The sequence below is a fragment of the Triticum aestivum genome, chromosome 7B (genome assembly GCF_018294505.1).
Source record: "Triticum aestivum cultivar Chinese Spring chromosome 7B, IWGSC CS RefSeq v2.1, whole genome shotgun sequence".
Classification (NCBI taxonomy): Eukaryota; Viridiplantae; Streptophyta; class Magnoliopsida; order Poales; family Poaceae; genus Triticum; species Triticum aestivum.
Window position 1 is genome coordinate 630,193,469 of NC_057813.1, and position 19,011 is coordinate 630,212,479.

General features: G+C 48.0%; 2 protein-coding genes across 2 annotated transcripts; both read right to left on the reverse strand.

The window, feature by feature from the left end:
- Positions 1 to 2,375: 2,375 nt before the first annotated feature.
- On the reverse strand, positions 2,376 to 7,319 carry LOC123160019 (putative receptor-like protein kinase At3g47110). Its single transcript, XM_044577838.1, has 2 exons — positions 3,068 to 7,319; positions 2,376 to 2,986 (listed from the first exon to the last, which is right to left on the reverse strand). Exons 1-2 carry the CDS (start codon positions 5,874 to 5,876, stop codon positions 2,628 to 2,630), a joined length of 3,168 nt encoding a protein of 1,055 aa, XP_044433773.1. The 5' UTR covers positions 5,877 to 7,319; the 3' UTR covers positions 2,376 to 2,627.
- Positions 7,320 to 7,829: 510 nt separating this feature from the next.
- LOC123160020 (GPI transamidase component PIG-S) lies at positions 7,830 to 18,392 on the reverse strand (the record flags this gene model as incomplete). Its single annotated transcript, XM_044577839.1, has 6 exons — positions 18,146 to 18,392; positions 14,905 to 15,577; positions 14,534 to 14,618; positions 14,335 to 14,424; positions 14,129 to 14,202; positions 7,830 to 8,082 (listed from the first exon to the last, which is right to left on the reverse strand). Coding segments are annotated over exons 1-6 (1,362 nt in total), but the record flags the coding sequence as incomplete, so codon positions are not given.
- Between the last annotated feature and the right edge of the window lie 619 nt (positions 18,393 to 19,011).

Here is a 19,011-nt window from a genome sequence, read left to right on the forward strand (position 1 = left end):
AAGTGTGCTAAAAGGATGGTGGGATTGCCCCTTCTCTCTTTTTTCTCAATTTTTTCTTTTCATATTTTTTAGAATAATATCATGAACCTCATCCCCACTTTTTCGAGGACTCATCAGGACGTGCAACATTTCTCAACTGAACTTCATCCCCATACTGGCAGGTATCCCCAGCGCGGATCTGCTAGGTGATGACCCTTGTCGGCTTGCGGGTGGCGCCTAGTGGGGCGGGCTTCTATCGGCTACAGTAGAGGATCATGGATGTTGGTCAGCTGGTGCGCCACTGGTGGGACCTAATGTAGGAGCTCGAGGCGGAGGTGCAGGGGATGAAGTGATAGGCTCGTGTGTAACGGATGTGATTGGCTAGGGGGCTGGCTAGGTCTTGGGGTTGGGCATGGAAGGCTATCGATGGAAGTCGTACTCCAGCGGTGACCCAAGTTGTCGATGGCGACACCTAAGGGTGGCGTTTCCTTGTTGGAGGTGTCAACGTGACAACCCTCACCTTCCTTCCCGACATGCTCTAGGGGAAACCATAGATCTGGATTATCGATCGGACGATGGCGGCGTTCTAGCTATTCTTGATGTTGCATTCCTTCTTGAGGGCATCATTCTGGAGATGGATCCAGCCGGAGGGACTCGTGGCTCGTGTAGTTGATGGACGGCTCGAATGGTTCATCATTATGGTGCATGTGAGACCGACGATATTATTCCTGTCGGTGATGGGCAGCAGGAGGCATCCTTCACATGCGAGGAGCGTCAGGCAAGCTATGTGTGGCAACCTCATGGGATCTGAGCGTCATAGGTGCACCTCCTTTCGGACATATAGTTCCGCCCTGCCGGCGTCTAGGTTGGCAGATATGCTTGTGGCAGCCCAGATTGATGTGATGGTTTTCGTTATACACCTTGGCAGCAGCATAAGCGCTCTGGTACTCGACCGGATGTGTTGTGGGGCTTTGGCCTTCCATCTTGTATGTATTCTGACGCTTTAGGCCTAGGTTGCTAGATGTGGCTTGCCGATGTTTAAGTTTTCGTCCGGTTTTCCGTTAATAAACCAAGCAGTCAGGTTCATGTACCGTATTTCTCTTTACAATGTACTCTCTCCGTACTTGTTGAACATATGAATAAAAATGAATGTATATAGAACTAAAAATACATCTAGATACATCCATTTATCCGCCAAGTATTTTTAGACGAAGGAAGTATATAACAGCTCTCCTGTGAGTGAGGCGTTTTAGCTCTCGGCCTCCGTGGAGGCCGATTTTTTGAAAAATTCAAAATTTGAACTTTTCAATTTAAAAAAAAACTTAAAAATTGTACAAGTAAACAAAGATGTTATGTGTATGTGTGTAAAATTTCAGAATGAAATACCTTCAAATATGAGTACAAAACAGACAAATTCATGGTCTGAGAGGATGAATAGTATCATGTGTTTCATCCTCATTTCAAATTACAAAAAGGACAAATTCATGGCCTTGAGATGAGATTTGTCTTTTTTGCACAACCCTCAACATATTTCGTCCTGGAAATTTACACACTTATGCATTATGCCTCAATGTATATCTATGTTTTTTTATTAAGATTTTTATAAAATGTATAAAAAATATGAATTTTGAATTTTTCAAAAACCGGCCTCATTATCACCAAGTACGCCGTCCCTGAGGACTGAGGGCACCAAGATCACACCCTCTTGTCTTATGTTTCGTCTGGCTGATCGTCGGTGTTAATTACTGCTGCTCGTGAGCCTTGTAGTATCGTTAGAGATTCCGGGAATTTATGTAATTGATGTGCTGCTACTTTTGAAATTATTGCCTGGTGTATGTCTGAATAGGACAGGGATCCAGTGACTGGCCTCTGGCCAGTCACACCGGGAATTTATGTAATTGATGTGCTGCTACTTTTGGAATTATTGCCTGGTGTATGTCTGAATAGGACGGGGATCCAGTGACTGGCCTCACCGTGACTGGCGGGCGGCCAGCCGTTGGATCAGGGGGACGGTTTAAATTGAATTCCTACAGTACCTTGTTTGTGGTGTCTGAATCTATGCTGCTCTGCTTGCTTATCGTATGGTCTAGCATATATCCATTTGCTGTTACTGGATTCCATGTCCAGTGTTTTTCTACAGATGAACCATGCTTTGTGGTGCAGTCTCAATTGTTGTCTACCGGTTTATCTTAATCATGAATTAATGTTCCCAGCATGTGTACCGTTTTGAGAATGAAATCATTTCTGGCATGACTAGAACTTGCTATTATTGCAAAAAAAAAAAAAAATGGTTCTGCACTTTGCATTTACTTCCTCCGTTCCTAAATATTTGTCTTTCTACAGATTTCATCAAGTGACTACATACGAAGCAAAATGAGTGAATCTACACTCTAAAATATGTCTACATACAGCCGTATATTGTAGTCCATTTGAAATGTCTAAAAAGACAAATATTTGGGAACGGAGGGAGTATTTGATACAGATGTAAAGAAACACAATTCCCAGAATGAGAACAATCATAGTACGGAGTACTAACTAAAGCGCTACATATAAATTGCAGGATCGTGTCTTGTACAAACTTGTTTTTTCAGTCCTGTTCGAATTTATTGAGTCAGGGCTTCTTTTCCTGCTTCATGTTCCCCTGTAACCTAGCCAACAAACGCGAGATGTGCATCTCTGATTGCACGCATCTCTGCTGCTGCATCTCTGGTCAATGTTCGTTCTCGAGGCTGTTGCTTTGAGCAGGATATGCCAAGCCTCAACACTGAAACCAAGCACTTCTGTGTTCTAATAGTATTGTTCTCATGTTGTTCGTTGTGCAGCCAGATTGTTGGGTCAGCTACCTCCAGGGTTCTATCTTGAAGAGCATCCTCAACAAACTTATGCAGACCCAATGAATCTGTGAACCTGTCATCTGTTGGGCGCCTTCCGGTGAACATCTCAAGCAGCAATATGCCAAGACTATAAATATCACCGTGAGTTGAGACCACAGAGCCTTCTCCATACTCTGCAATTATGCAACATTTCGTGGTTAGAATGCCATATCTGCGTGCGAAGTAAAGATAAAATCAGAAGATATTTCAATTACCTGGAGCAACATAGCCAATGGAACCTTTTATCCCAATTGTGCTATATGAAGTTTGCACCCTCTCGCTTGTATTTTCTTGAAGGATCCTTGATATGCCAAAGTCTCCAACGCGGGCGCTCATGTCGTCAGCAAGAAGAATGTTGCTTGGCTTAAGATCACAATGGATTACCGATGGTTCACAATAGATGTGCAGATATTCTACTGCGTCCACAATATTGATAGCAATATCAAGCCTCTGGGCAAGGCTGAGCGTGTTGTTTGTAGTGGGCTCTTGAGATTTTGGGTGGAGCCAACCATCCAAGTTACCATTTGGCATGAACTCAAACACCAATGCCTTGAACTCTTGACCTTGGTGGTCGATGCTTGAACAAGAAGTAATGATCTTTATGAGACAACGATGTCGTATCCTTCTCATGGCTTCACATTCAACCTCGAAACTCTTGGAATACCTGGATTGACCGAGGTTAAACACCTTGATAGCCAATGTTCTGTCCTCATTTTCCAAAACACACTTATAAACTGCACCGTAACTTCCTCTCCCAAGCAAGTTAATATCTGAAAATTCGTTAGTTCCTCTCAATAATGCATGATAGGGGATTCTTTCATAATGGTTCTCAGCAACTGAGTATTGCACTAGTGTCTTCTGGCTTTGTCTGAGCTTCCTACGAAGTATCCAAACAAGAACAATAACCGAAAGTGACAACAAGATTGTTCCAGCTGTTGCTAGAGAAATTACAAGAGACTTCAACTTCCTTTTTCTATTCTTGCTAATGCGGCTTGTGGAACATGGAACCAAGTGAAGTTGAGGTCTACCACCACACAGATTGATATTCCCAGCAACAACTGCTACATAAGTGATGTTTCTGAAAACACCTCCATCTGGCACCTCACCTTGCAAATTATTAAAGGATAGATCCAATTTGGACAATGAAGTCAAATTCTGTAGAACTGCCGGGATTGATCCAGAAAAGTCATTGTGTGCTAGGTACAGTTCCTGCAGGTTTCCAATACTAGCAAGGGCCTCGGGAATATTACCAGAGAGCTTATTCATGGTCAGATTCAGTTTACTGAGCCCCTTTATATTTGTCAGTGATCGAGGTATGCTCCCCTCGAACAAATTATTGTCTAATAATAACCAGTCCAAGACTATGCAATTCTGAATACTATCCGGTATCTTGCCAGACAACTGATTTCCTGATAGAATCAGTTGGTTGAGGTTTGCCAAGCTACCAACCTCATTAGGAAGGGGTCCTGAAAGGGAATTGTATGACAAGTCCAAGTACCAAGAAAGGCCAGATAATTTCAAAATCTCTCTGGGTATTGAACCGTTAAGTCTGTAGTTTGTTGACAAATCAAGTAAGAATAGGTTTTTCAGCTCCCCCAGGCTTGCTGGAATGGGCCCCTCCAAGTTTCCATAGTATGCATAAAGCCTGTTTAACTGTGAAAGGTTCCCTATTGACGGCGGTATGAGGCCAGACAAGCTATTGTTATACAAGGCTAGCTCAATCAGGTTTTCCAGCTTACCGATGCTCTCTGGGATCACTCCGGAGATATAATTGTTTGCTATTGCAAGCCTGGTGAGACCAACCAAATTGCCTATGTCTGCAGGAATAACTCCAGAGACCCGACTGTCCAGTAAGTATAACTCTTGAAGAGTCGTCGAGAGGTTAGCAACTGAAGCTGGCAGCAATCCTTCGAAAGAGTAGCCGCCAAGTGCCAAGAAGCCCAACTGGCTGCAGTTTGCCAAAGAAGTGATGAATTCCCACCCTTTGTTATCATTTGCTTCAAGCTTAGTGCCAGACAAGTGGAGATCTTGGAGTGCTCGCAACTTCCCCAATGTGGGAGGCACATACCCACTAAATCTATTAAACCCCAGGTCGAGTTGTATGAGGTTAGATAGATTAGATATTGAGGAAGGGATGGTCCCCGCGAAGTAATTATTACTCAAGTAAAGACCATTTATCTTGGGGAACTTGTTGTCGATATCATCCATAATGCTTCCATAAAACATATTGTGACTTATATCAAAATATTCCACCGACGACAAGTTGTAGAGAGAAGGTGGAAGCATACCAGAGAGGTTGTTTTGGGAGAGCCTGAAAAATCGCATGGTCTCGATGCTTCCAAGCACTGGTGGGACTGAACCAACTAGCTGGTTGTCAGAGAAATCAAGATATCGTAGATAGGACAGATTGGCCATTGACCCCGGGATGGGACCTGTGAAACTATTGTTCCTCAGCGAGATCACTGCCAGGGATATGAACTTTTCGCCGAGCTCAGCTGGGATGTGGCCGCCAATCTTGTTGTTGTGTAGTCCCATTTTGTTCAGCCTGATGCAGGAGCTCAGGTTTACAGGGAACTTGCCGGAGAAGGAGTTGTCGTTCAAGTCTAGCCTCTGTAGGCGACGGAGGCGGCCGAGGCTTGCTGGAATCTCCCCATGGAACCAGTTGAAGCTCAGGTTGAGCATCCGCAGGAACGTGAGGTTCCCTAGGGCTGGGGAGAGTACTCCAACGAGCGCTCTGCTGTCCAAGCTCAGCTCCACCACCCGCGCGGGCCTCCGGTGGCTGCATGTCACGCCTTCCCAGCTGCAGAAATCAGCACTGCTGTTCCAGGAGGCCAGCGAGCTGCCATCGCTGACTTGTGCTTTAAAAGCAAGCAACGCAGCCTCATCGCTGGCGATCACCGTGACGATCATCAGGACGGCTGGCAATGACCATAGGAAACTCATGACCCCCATTGCCATGCCCCTCTTGGTTTGGTTGGCAAGTAGCAGTAGCCTGGTCCATATATACAATTTTTGGTCTTGCATTATTGCCTTTTGCCAGTTGCAGGTGGTGTGCTAATACTCCAACAACTCCTAAATCGCTGTTTATGTCCCGTCACTTTCATTTCCCAGCAATAATTTAGACCTTCTGTCCTCTTTTGACAACTTGGTAGTTGCTAAATCTCAAAAATGTCCAACATGCAGACGTTTTCAAAGGTGTTATCCACCCGTCAACAATGGCTGCTAAATAGGATAATGCCAATCGGCATGGCAGTTGGTGAGATGGTTTTCGTCGGTAGGTGTAGACAAATATGATAAGATGGTAGGTTGGTTAATCTTAGATTCCTTTGTAGAAACATGCCAACATGATTGTATCTGAGTCTTGCTACTCGGTTTGAAATCTAGTGGGTAGAATGATTTTGTGTTTCAGAACTGATGTGGGTAGAATGATGGATCCATAGGTACTCTTGCGTCCACCTGGGTTGTTCCTTCAGAATACTATGAAGGGAAAAGCTCAACGTTTCTGCTTTGAAGTGGCGTCCATTTCTGCATGATTACAACGGGGTTGAACAGAACAGTCGTAACCTCATGCCTTGACGGTATATGTTTGCAACTAGCTTTACTTACTTGCTGCATACTGAGATTGGGGTGATATATGCACTCACTTTTCATGTTAGCGATATATGTTAGTCCATACAGAGTCATGCATGTCGATGTTTGTTTCTATGTATACAATTTTTTTTTGTGCCATTGTTATGTATACAGTTGGTAAACTAAATTGATATATTGGGTTGTACTGCTAACAGTTCAGGAGGTCAACATTTTTGCCATATTTAGCGACTTTTTAGGATCTTCTATTGGTATCTCGTGGTTGAAATTCTCATACATAATCTCAGGAGAGCATGTGTTTTTGTTTGAGTTAATTTTCTCAATAGATGGATGCGTGATGTAAATATCATAGCATCTAACAGTAATATTTTCATGCTTCAGAACCTTTGCTATTAATAATAACTGAAAGTCTCAAACTACTTTTGTAGTTTGAGGAGATCACTAACTGCCAGTGCTCTTAGTTCTATACCTAAAATCACTCTGAATTCAATGCATTTCTACAAAAATAGATAGTTTCATTTACCTTGAATCTTAACAAAAGAAATGAGCAGTCTATGCTAAGCCAAAGAGGCTTCCAATAATTAGTTAATTCAGCGAATACGAGTTCAGAGGATTAAATATAACATTTTCTTTTTCCTGGAGGGAACATTTTGCTTCATTGTATTTTTCTGTATCATGCAGACCATTCCTAGTGCCCTCCAGATTTTCTAGTATCAAGAGATACAAAAGATGATGAATTCTACACACCTGTGATGGCATTTGTCTCCAAGTCCCATGTGTCTTCTTTGAACCAAGTGAACAGCCCGGTGGGTTCCAAAGAGACGTACTAGTAGGCACAAGTTCTATAGGGCTCCTCCTCCACCTCCTCCTCCTCCTCCAAGAAAGAAAGTTAGGGTTTGTGCCTCTCGCCGGCGCCGGCGCAGGTCCGCCTCGTCTCGGTGGCCCTAGGGCCATGGAGGCGCGGTGGATCCTGACAAGGGCCGGCGGGAGGGCTCCGTTTTTAGTCGTTTTTTTCAATCTTGTTAGGGTTTTTGTCCTACTCAGGAAGGCGAAACGGCGGCGGCTCCCTGAAGATGGAATAAAGGTCTCCCCGCCTAGCCCCCGTTCCGGCGGTGCGTCTAGCATCGTTGGTGGGCGTGTGGAGGTGTGTCTCCGGCAGATCTATCTTTGGTGGATTTGCTCGGATCTCGTCGTTGTTCGTCTACGTTCGTATGTCTTCGGTTTGGATCCTTCCGATCTACGTTATTTTTCATCGGCGGCGGTTGCTGTTCTGGGGTGCTGGTCCTATGGGGCCTTAGCACGACGACTTCCCGACTATCTACTACAACAAGTTGTGCCCGGCTCCGGCGATGGAGGGGCGATGACGGAGGCGCGCCTTCGGCTCGCTTCGGTGCTTGTAGTCGTCGCTAGGTGGTCTACGAATTTGGATGTAATTTTTATCTGGTATTCGTTGTACTGCCATGATTGAAGATGAATAGATTGAAAGTTTTTCCAAAAAAAAACACTATCAAGAAAAATGGCAAGATGTACAACACACGAAAGGTGCATAGTACTTACTGGGGAAATAAATGCATTAGTTTTCGAAAGCTCCCCATCTGGAAGCTGCAAATACAAAGGGCATTCCCTTGCAGATGGAATATACCTGTTTATTACAGAACAAGCAATTCAGATGACTAATGATCATCCATAAAGATCATATATAAAAAAAGAGTAAATGACAATGTGATAGTTACTAAATGTTGTTGGAGATGTTGCTGTTAGATGTGTATAGTCTCTTTTCGGTATATCCCCATCATATAAGGGGTTTCATGCACTTTACCTCACATATATATGTAATGGCCTTTGGCCCTCAGTAAAGTCCAGTTGCTGATTATCCAACATGGTATCAGATGCTAGGCTAGCCCCTTCCTCCCGCACGACGCAACTCCGTGCCCCTCGTTCCTAGCCTGCTCGTCTCCGGCCGTCCAGCCGCTGTCTCTCCGGCCCCGCTCTGCTGCTCCTCCAGCTGGACGCTGTCCCGTCCGGCCGACTCATCCGGCAGCCGCCCCGCTCGGCTGCTGCTCCGTCCGGCGCCATCTCGCCTTGTCGCCCCGACCGGCTGCTGCGGCCGCTGCCTCGTCCTGCCAGCCCCGTCCGGCCGCCGTCCCGCTCGTCCCGCCCCGTTCAGCCGCTTCTAGAGTTGCGCCCGTTGTCCCGCTTGGCGCTGCCCGCCCCATCCAGTCGCCTCTGGCGCTGTCCTGCTGGAGCTGCGGGCGTTGTCCCGTTCGGTCCTCCGGCTGGCAGCTGCGTTGCGGGCTCTCGATCAAGATCGAGTCTCCGCCTCTGGCTAGCGCTGTCTCGTGCGCCCCTGCCCGCCTCTCTCGATCCAGATCGAGTCTCTGCATCCGTTGACTTCCAAAAAGAAGGAGAGAAAGAAAAAGAAGCACTCGTTATGTCTTCTTCGGGCTATGTCGCTGTTCCTAGGTGTTCGGTGATCTTCGATGGCACCAACTATGCGGAGTTTGTGGGCTTTATGCGCATCCATATGCGTGGTCTTCTTCTGTGGGGTGTTCTCTCTGGCGAGGTCCCCTGTTCGTTATGCCCTGTTGCGCCAGTGGCCCCAATCCCACCGGTGCCGCCGGTACTTGCTGCTGATGCTTCTCAGGCTGATCGGGATGCAGCCAAGGCTCTCGATGATGTTGCCGTTGATGCTTACGACCAACAGGTATCAGCTTATTCCGATGCTCTTTCTGTGTACCGCGATGATCTGTCTGCTTACACTCAGTGGTGCAATGATGATGCTCGTGCTGCTGATGTTCTCACTGCGAGTGTCCTCCCTCAGTTTGCTTCGGAGTTCATGGGACTTGGCACAGTTGCAGCGATGTGGTCTTATCTCTGTCAGCGCTATCAGCCCTGTGGTGATGCTCTCTACCTATCTGTGGTGCGTCACGAGCACGCACTTCAGCAAGGTGATTCCTCTATTGATGAGTTCTATTCACAGTGCTCTGCCATCTGGCGTCAGCTTGACTCTCTTCGGACCATCGTTTGTGGAACTTGCCGTTGCTGTCAGATTACACAGCCCGATTTGGAGTTTCAGTGGGTTCATGAGTTCTTATCTCGTCTCCGCTCTGAGTTCGAGCCTCGACGTGCCCACTTGCTTGCTCGTGGTCGTGTTCCTCCCTCGGAGGTTCTTGCCGAGCTTCGTGCTGAGGAGACCCGCCTTCGCACTACGGGGTTGTTGGCGGTTCCGTCTGTGTTGGCTGCTCCACCGCTCCTACCTACACCTTCAGGGGGAGTGGGTCGCCCTTCTTATGCTGAGAAGGGCCGGTCGCGCCGTGACACCTTCTGTGGCTACTGCTCTCAGCCAAGTCACCCAGAGTCCGATTGCCGTGAGAAGAAGCGAGACCAGACGCGCTCCTCTCCCAGTGGGACTCCTGGATCTTCCTCGACTCCGTCACTCACTGACCAGGACATTGTACGGCTTAAACGCCTTCTGGCTTCCTCTGGTTCTTCACCGCCAGGCTCTGCTGCTGTTGTGACTGCTTCCACCACTTCATCACCGCCGGCATCTACACCGCCAGGTGCATCTTCGTGGGTTCTGGATTCTGGAGCTTCCTTTCATATGTCCTTTGATTCTTCAGCGCTGTCTTCACTTCGCCCTCTTGATTCTCCTATTAATGTTCTTACTGCCGATGGCACCTCTCTCCCTGTTGCTAGTCGTGGTATTCTTTCCACTCCATCCTTTTCTGTTCCTAGTGTTTCACATGTTCCTCGCCTTACCATGAATCTTTTTTGTGCTGCCCAACTTACTGATTCTGGTTGTCGGGTCATTCTTGGTACCGATTCTTGCTCCATTCAAGATTGTGCCACCAAGGTTTTGGTTGGTACTAGCCCCCGGCGCCGTGAGTCCGAGGGTCTCTGGGAAGTTGACTGGCTTTGTGTTCCTTCCACTGCCACCACTTCAGTCAGCTCTCATGCTCTTGCCGCCTCTTCGTCTGCGTCCTTCCAGCAGTGGCATCATCGCCTTGGTCACCTCTGTAGCTCTCGCTTATCTTCCTTAGTGCGTCAGGGCCTATTAGGGTCTGTATCTGGAGATGTTTCTTCATCTTGTAATGGTTGTAGACTTGGAAAACAGACCCAGTTACCTTATCCTACCAGTCAGTCGGTATCTCAGCATCCTTTTGATTTAGTTCATTCTGATGTCTGGGGTCCAGCCCCCTTTGATTCGAAAGGTGGTCATCGCCACTATGTTTTGTTTATTGATGATTTCTCTCGCTACACTTGGCTCTACTTCATGAAATCTCGTAGCGAGGTTCTCTCAATATACAAACGATTTGCTGCCATGGTTCACACTCAGCTTTCCATGCCTGTTCGTACTTTTCATGCTGATTCTGTTGGAGAGTATATCTCCCAGCTGTTGCGTGGCTTTCTCGCAGAACAGGGTACCCTTGCCCAGTTCTTCTGTCCTGGTGCTCATGCTCAGAATGGCGTTGCCGAACGTAAGCATCGTCATCTGCTTGAGACGGCTCGTGCGCTGATGATTGCCCCCTCCCTTCCACCCCATTTTTGGGCTGAGGCTGTTTCTGCATCCACCTATCTCATCAACATTCAGCCATCGACTGCTCTGCAGGGTGGTATTCCTATGGAGTGTCTCTCTGGTCCCTTTCCTGACTACTCAGCTCTTCCTATGTTTGGATGTGTGTGCTACGTCCTTCTTGCCCTGCGCGAGCGCACCAAACTGACTGCTCAGTCGGTTGAGTGTGTTTTCCTTGAATACAGTGATGAGCACAAGGGCTATCGCTGTTGGGACCCTGTTGGTCATCGCTTGCGCATCTCACGTGATGTGACCTTTGACGAGTCTCGCTCTTACTACCCACGTCCTTCTTCCTCGAGGTTCTCTATGGACGACATTTCTTTTCTTCTCCTTCCCGATACACCTTGCTATGTGCCTCATGTTTCACCTTTTCCTCCTACACCTCTCATTCACCATCGACACCATCTTCTCCATCCTCCTCCACCTCTACACCATCATCTCCAGTCCGTCGCCCTCTCTCACCGTTTCCTCTCCACTATACTCGCTGCCCTCGTACTGAGGATGCTTCCCCTGACATGCCTGACGCGCCTTCCACCTCTGGTGCACCTCCGTTCACGCCTACCCCGGTTCATAACCTCCGTGCTCGGCCTCGCCCTCCGCCTGATCGCTATTCTCCTGATCGGTACGATCTCTCTGTTATTGCTGAGCCCACTTCCTATCGAACTGCCATGACTCAGCCTGAATGGTAACTTGCGATAGCCGAAGAGCTTGCTGCCCTTGAGCGCTCTGGCACATGGGATCTGATTTCCCTCCCTTCTGGTGTTCGTCCCATCACTTGCAAGTGGGTCTACAAGATCAAGACTCGCTCTGATGGTTCTCTTGAGCGTTACAAAGCTCGTCTTGTGGCCCGTGGTTTTCAGCAGGGCAGGGACGCGATTATGATGAGACATTCGCTCCTGTTACCCACATGACCACTATCCGCACTCTCCTTGCTGTGGCTTCTGTTCGTCATTGGTCTATCTCTCAGCTTGATGTCCAGAACGCCTTTCTTAATGGCGAGTTGCGTGAGGAGGTTTATATGCAGCCACCACCGGGATACTATGCTCCTGATGGCATGGTCTGTAGACTTCGTCGCTCCCTCTATGGTCTTAAACAGGCCCCTCGTGTCTGGTTTGAGCGCTTTGCCTCTATGGTGACTGCCGCTGGTTTCTTGCCCAGTGATCATGATCCCGCGTTGTTTGTTCACACGTCTCCTCGTGGTCGGACTCTTCTCCTTCTCTATGTTGATGACATGATCATCAGTGGTGACGACTCTGAGTACATTCCTTTTGTTAAGGTGCGCCTTCGAGACTAGTTCTAATGACTGATCTTGGTCCACTTCGCTATTTTCTTGGGATTGAGATCCCCTCGACCTCTAATGGCTTCTACATCTCCCAAGAAAAATATATTCAGGATCTTCTTGCTCGCGCTGCTCTCGGTGATGAGCGCAAAGTTGTGACTCCTATGGAGCTCAACGTTCAGGTTCTTGCCTTGGATGGTGACCCTCTTCCTAATCCTACTTGCTATCGTCACCTCCTTGGCAGCCTTGTCTATATTGCTGTTACTTGTCCTGACATCTCCTACCCTGTCCACATCCTGAGTCAGTTTGTTTCAGCCCCCACCTCTGTCCACTATAGTCACCTCCTCCGTGTTCTACGATATCTTCATGGCACGACCTCTCAGCGCCTTTTCTTTCCCCGCTCCAGCTCTCTTGAGCTCCAGGCCTACTCTGATGCTACCTGGGCTAGTGATCCCTCTGATCGCCGCTCGCTTTCTGCTTATTGTGTCTTTCTTGGTGGCTCTCTTATTGCCTGAAAGACAAAGAAACAGGCTGCAGTTTCTCGCTCGAGTACAGAGGCTGAGTTGCGAGCCATGGCTATGTTGACGGCTGAGGTGATCTGGTTACGATGGTTACTTGAGGATTTTGGTGTGTCTGCTACTACCTCGACTCCCCTACTGTCAGACGGTACAGGTGGTATCAGTATTGCGCGTGACCCGGTGAAGCATGAGCTCACCAAGCACATCGGTGTGGATGCCCACTTTGTGTGTGATGTTGTACAGGATCAGACTCTCGCTCTTCACTATGTGCCCTCTGAGTTACAGTTGGTTGATTTCTTCACGAAGGCACATACTCGAGCGCAGCATGGCTTTTCCCTCTCCAAACTCAGTGTTGTTGATCCACCATGAGTTTGAGGGGGGGGGGGGGTTAGATGTGTATAATCTCTTTTCGGTAATATCCCCATTGTATAAGGCGTTTCATGCATTTTACCTCACATGTATATGTAATGGCCTTTGGCCCTCAGTAAAGTCCAGTTGCTGATTATCCAACAGTTGCAAACTTAATTCCTGTTATTTTGGTAGTTATGTACTGATGGTCAAGTTGATAGTGCTTTGTTGCTATGTTGTTATGTTGACAATGTGATATGACATGCTAAGGTCATGTTCCCAAATGATGTGATCACTTATTCTGTCAGCTTTTCAAATCTTTTGAATTGTAATGTTAAAACTGGTATAAAATGAATTGCAATGCTCAGATAGAGAGGCCCAGTGGAGAGGAAATAACATATGTATGGTTCCCAAGCTTCAGCAGCGAGAAATCTTCCTGCACGCTACCTCAGTCGACTAAAATGGCCACGTGAGCAGGTGGGGGCGCGTTTAGTACCTCTGGTGCACAACTTAAATTGTTTTGGAACCCAAATATTTAGTTTCAAAGTTTTAGGACCTACTTGATACCTTTCGAATGGTTATAGGACTGCTGATGTCATTTACTCAAAAAAAAAACTATTACACTTAGTATTCAGAAAATTTTATGATATTATCCTAGTCTACGTATGCTTGGAAAACCAGAATACTGGATTAAAATATGACATATTCTGCAAAGGGTGCTGTTTACTGAAACAGAAAAAGAAATAACTATGAGACAATGGGGATAGGGCATCGTCAAAAAATCATGGGATCACATCATACCTACCAGTAGCTGGCAGAGGAAACGTGAGTATGATCACAAAAAGAAGCATTGTCATACTACTTGTATTTTTCTGTAATATGTTTAGGAACGCCGATCATATCATGACATGCCTTGCAAAGTGAAGAAAAAAAATGTTCAAAGATGTGGATGTGATCTAAATAAACATACACCACAAACTGAAGAACTTTTGATCGTCCTGTAGCTGAAATCGATGTATCCAAGTGCCACTCGTTTGAGTTTACCTATCAATTTCATTGCACAACTAAATCAGTACGGCTGACACTTAAAAATGCAGGCATTAACAAGCAGTTATCCAAAATAATGCAGCAATGAGCAAGACTAGATTATATATACAGAGTAAGTCGGAAACATACAAAGAAAGGAATGTCTCCCATACTTAGGACATTGCCCCCCAATTTATTGTCAGAATAAGAATAGGACGACTTCGGAGTGTGGTAGAGAACCTGAAAAGAACAGGAGAGGTTGTACAGTACTTATTAATACGGGGCACCTTTAGAGGAGATAATCAGATAAGAGGACACAAGTTTGGTGCAAACAAGGCAGAATATGCACCTGACTCTCTATATTGATATCGGCAATTGGTCGCAGGGCCTCAACCACAGGAGTCAGGATTCTCTCGCCAATATTTTTGAACTCCCTGCATGTGGGATGCCTAACTGTAACAGCAGGAGCTATAATAGGACAACAAGTTGTAACTTAGCCTGTAGGTAACTACGTAGTACAAAGAAATAAACTCTAATTGATTCTATATGAGGGAGCCAACAGATGCCTATAGTCAGTGCTGACATATGTTCCATAACTCCTCAGTAATATTACTGCCATTGTATTTTACTTAAACAATCTACTCACAGGACAAAGTTAAATTTTGAACACATGGCGGAAACGCAGCGATAACTTGGATACCATATTGTAACTGTTCTTACCAATCATAGACCCAATCAATTGGATCAGCGTTCAACAGGCTGAATGAAAGAACAACATTCCCATCTGAATCAACTGGCATGAACTCTCCTTTTCCAATGCCTGTCTCGCCCTCCTCAATACCGTCATTCATGAAATACTTGATGAACACCTTGCCAATAAGTGACACGGTCTCAGCCTCATCAACCTTCCCAACCACCCAAGCATGACGGTGCTTTCCGATCACAACCCTCGTTATTCCCTTCCCATCATCATTCTCAGCAATGACAATAGTGTAAACCTTCATCCCATCCCCACCACCACCACCCAATGCGGAGTGCAGCAATTCATCGAACGCCTCGTCACCGCCGACCGAGTCCGCTGCGGTCACGGAGCCGCATCGCCAAGGCAAAGCGGCAGCCGTGCTGCTGGTGCAGCCACCGTCCGAGTCCGACTGGACGGCGACTGACACGGAGATGTTCCTGGCAGTAGAAGACGCGGGGAGGAGGTGGTGCTGGGTCGAGACTGCCAGCTCGAGCTGATCGGCAAGGGACGCGGCGGGGGAGCCAGGGCCGGAGTGGAGGCCGCGGGGAAAGAAGGGCGGGTGGGATTGGAGGCGGCGGGACAGGCCGGCGATTGCGTCGGAGGGCAGCGGCGACCGGTGGATCTCGGTGGATTTGAGCAGCAAGGGCAGTCCTGTGGAGAGAGAGCGAGATGCGCGCGGGTTATACGGAGAAGAGAAGAGAAAAAGGCCCTAAAACTGGTAGATTTGGGGAGGTTAGAGCATTACTAGTAGTACCCCTAAACTCTCAAATCCTCAAAAATAACCGTTTTTTTACGGGTTGAGACGAAAAAATCGCAAAGAATAGAACCCCTTAACCCTTAAACCCTTAAACTTTTTTAGAGGCTCAACCTCTATACTTCTTCCCAGCCTGTAGAAACAGGGGTTGGCAGCCCAACCCCTCCCCGACCCGGTTTCATCTTCTCGTTCGCGCGGGAGGGAGTTTTCAGCTCCCTCCCCAGATCCAGCCGCCTCCGGCCACACTGCCCGCCTTCGGCCGCCTCCGGCCACCCCGTCGCGCACCGCCCCGGCCACCCCTCCGCCTCCCCGCCCTGCCCCGGCCGCCTCCCCGCCCCGTCCCGCACCGCGGCGCCGCCTCCCCGCCCCGTCCCGCACCGCGGCGCCGCCTCCCCGCCCGGCCGCGCCTCCTCCTCCCCGTCCCGGCCTCGCCTCCTCCTCCCTTGCGCCGCCGCGGCCCGGCCGCCCTCCCGCCTCCCCCTCCCGCCTCCCCTCCCGCCCTGCCCTCCCGCCGGCCGCCCCTGGAGGAGCCACGCCCCTGCCCTGCCCTCCCGCCGCCCTGCCCTCCCAGGGCCGTCCAAGCCGCGCCCCCGGCCGCCCTCCCGCCCTGCCCCGGCCGCCGACGCCGCCTCGTCCGAGAGGTGAGGTTTTTTCATTTTTTTTTCATTTTGTTTCATTTTCTTTTTGTTTCATTTTTTAGCACTAATGAGTGAATGTCCTTTGCAGATGGAGATGAACAATGAGGAGATTGTCATGTCCGATTCATCGGATTGGTCGACATCTGACGATTCCGACATTGAGGAGTTGTTGCAATATGACGACGTCGAGATGATGAGCCTCCTCATCGACGTGCAATCGTTTGAAAACCGCGTGAAGCTGATGGATCAGAGGAGAGGGTCGAAGATGGGCCGAGTCACCATCTACCGGAACCGCGCTCTCGGACACGAACATTTGATGGAAGACTACTTCTCCGAGGTACCTACATACCCTCCTCGTCTCTTTCGCAGAAGGTACCGAATGCGGCGTAGTTTGTTTGTGAAGATTGTCACCGATTGTGAGGCCGCCTCATATTACTTTAAACGTCGTAGATCCGCCGCCGGTATCATGGGGTTTAGTGCATATCAAAAGATATCGGCGGCAATGCGGGTACTCGCTTATGGCATACCCGCGGATTATACCGACGAGTATCTTCGCATTGGGCAAGATACAACCACGGAGTCAGTCCATAGGTTTGCCAAGTTGGTCATCAAGTTGTACGGTGAGCAGTATCTTCGGGCACCAAACGAGGAAGATACAAAAAGATTAATGGAAATGAATGAAAAAAGGGGATGGCCGGGGATGCTAGGTAGTCTTGACTGCATGCATTGGAGGTGGAAAAATTGCCCAAAGGCATGGCACGGAATGTATTGCGGTAAAAGCCGTGATGCTACCATTGTGCTTGAGGCCGTAGCATCTCAGGACACATGGATTTGGCATGCATTCTTTGGGTTGCCAGGAACACTCAATGATATCAATATCCTCAATAGATCTCCTTTGTTCAAAAGATTAATTTCTGGGGATGCTCCAGCTTGCAATTACAAAATCATGGACAATGAGTACTCAATGGGATACTATCTCACCGATGGCATCTATCCCGAATGGGCAACTCTTGTGAAGTCCATCAAGGAGAAAAATGGGGTGCCCTTAACAAGAAAAGAGGCTCATTTCACCAAGGCACAAGAGGCAGCCCGCAAAGATATTGAGAGAGCTTTCGGTGTTTTGCAAGCAAGGTTTGCCATAGTTCGTGGTCCAGCTCGGTTTTGGGACAAAAAAACCTTGATGAACATCATGAAATGTTGTGTGATTCTACACAACATGATCCTAGAGGATGAGAGAGGGTTAAACCTCCCTTGTTTCTATGACAATGTTGGTACCCGTGTGCAACCGGAAAGAAACCCTTCTCGCATACACGCTTTTCTTCAAGCACATCGTCAGATTGAGGATGCAACCACTCATGGTCAGCTCCGGGATGATCTAATAGAGCACCACTGGCAGTTGGATGGGCGGCGCATTGGCCCATGATGTATCTTTTTTTCCTTTTCTATGTCCTATTTGATTCGAACAATTAGTGTTATTTGCTCAAACATTGTTGTAATAATTTGAATGATTATTGTTTTATTCGGTGTTGTAATAATAACTAGAATGATTATTGTTTTATGTCAATTGTGATGAAATTTGTGATATGTCATATGATGAAATGTGATGAAATGTGTGATATATGAAATGACAGTTTTAAAGGTTGGGGTTGAGGCAAAGACTAGAACCCTCAAATCCAACCCTTAAAGCAGGTTACGGGTTGGATTTGAGGGTTCTAGTCTTTGCCCCTGTTTTTCAACCCTTAAAAGTGTCAAAAACTGGCACTTCTCAACCCTTAAAACTGCTACAAGGGTTTGAGGGTTTGAGGGTTCTACTAGTAATGCTCTTACCGACGAGGAAGGAGAGGAGGACCGAGGCAGTGAGAACGAGGCGCTTCGTGCCGGGCTTCCTCGTGCGCGGCGGCGGCTTGTCCCCGTTGGTGGCGGTGGGCGAGGTAGGGGACGAGAGCAGAGAGGATTCACCGGCGCCGGAAGACGAAGGTAGCGGTGGGGTCTCGTCGCCGGCGACCTCCGCCATTTTTCCAGTGGCCAGTATTCGGGAAGGGGTCAGTTTTTTTAGACAAAGGGATCAGCTTCTTTTTTTACAATCTCACTAAGCTTTTTTACTCCCTCCGCCCAAAAAACGTTCTTATATTAGGGTAGTGCTAGGCGCCGGTGCACCCGCCCAAATTTGGGCCGGTCGACGCACAGCCACCCGATCAAATCATGCGTAGCTGTTGGATTTGACCCATCTGTGTCGTCTTCTTCCTAGCACTGCTCGACAGAAAAACAAGACGAGGTCCCGCCCATCCTCGGGCACTCCACCACCACCCATCCTCATCGCCGTTGTGGCCGTTCCCCGCGAGCTCCCACGAGGTCCCGCCCCTTGGCCGCCGGAATTGCATAACGACCGCGATTGATTCCAGTGGCGATTCATTGAGGATGAAGCTCTAAAAACAACCAGATCCAGCTCACGGGTGCCATGGTTGCAGCATCCCTAGCGTAGCCCCGCCTTCGGCTCGCCGCGGTCCACCTCCGGCTCGCCGCGGTAGTCGGTGTCCAGCAAAAACTAACAAAATCCTTAGTGGCCGGTTTGAAGCAAATTCATTATAAGGTTCCAGCAAAAAACACACCGGTTCCAGCAAAATTAACCTCAACAAAGAAAACTTCGGTGGTTGATTGTAGCAAAAAAAATTGCTAGTTCCAGCAAAAAAAAC

Excerpts from the sequence above, each read along its gene's own strand:
- LOC123160019 (XM_044577838.1), bottom strand. The coding sequence starts at position 5,876 with ATGCAAGACCAAAAATTGTATATATGGACCAGGCTACTGCTACTTGCC. Across the intron at positions 2,987-3,067 it reads CATTGGCTATGTTGCTCCAG|AGTATGGAGAAGGCTCTGTG; the intron begins GTAATTGAAATA and ends GCATAATTGCAG.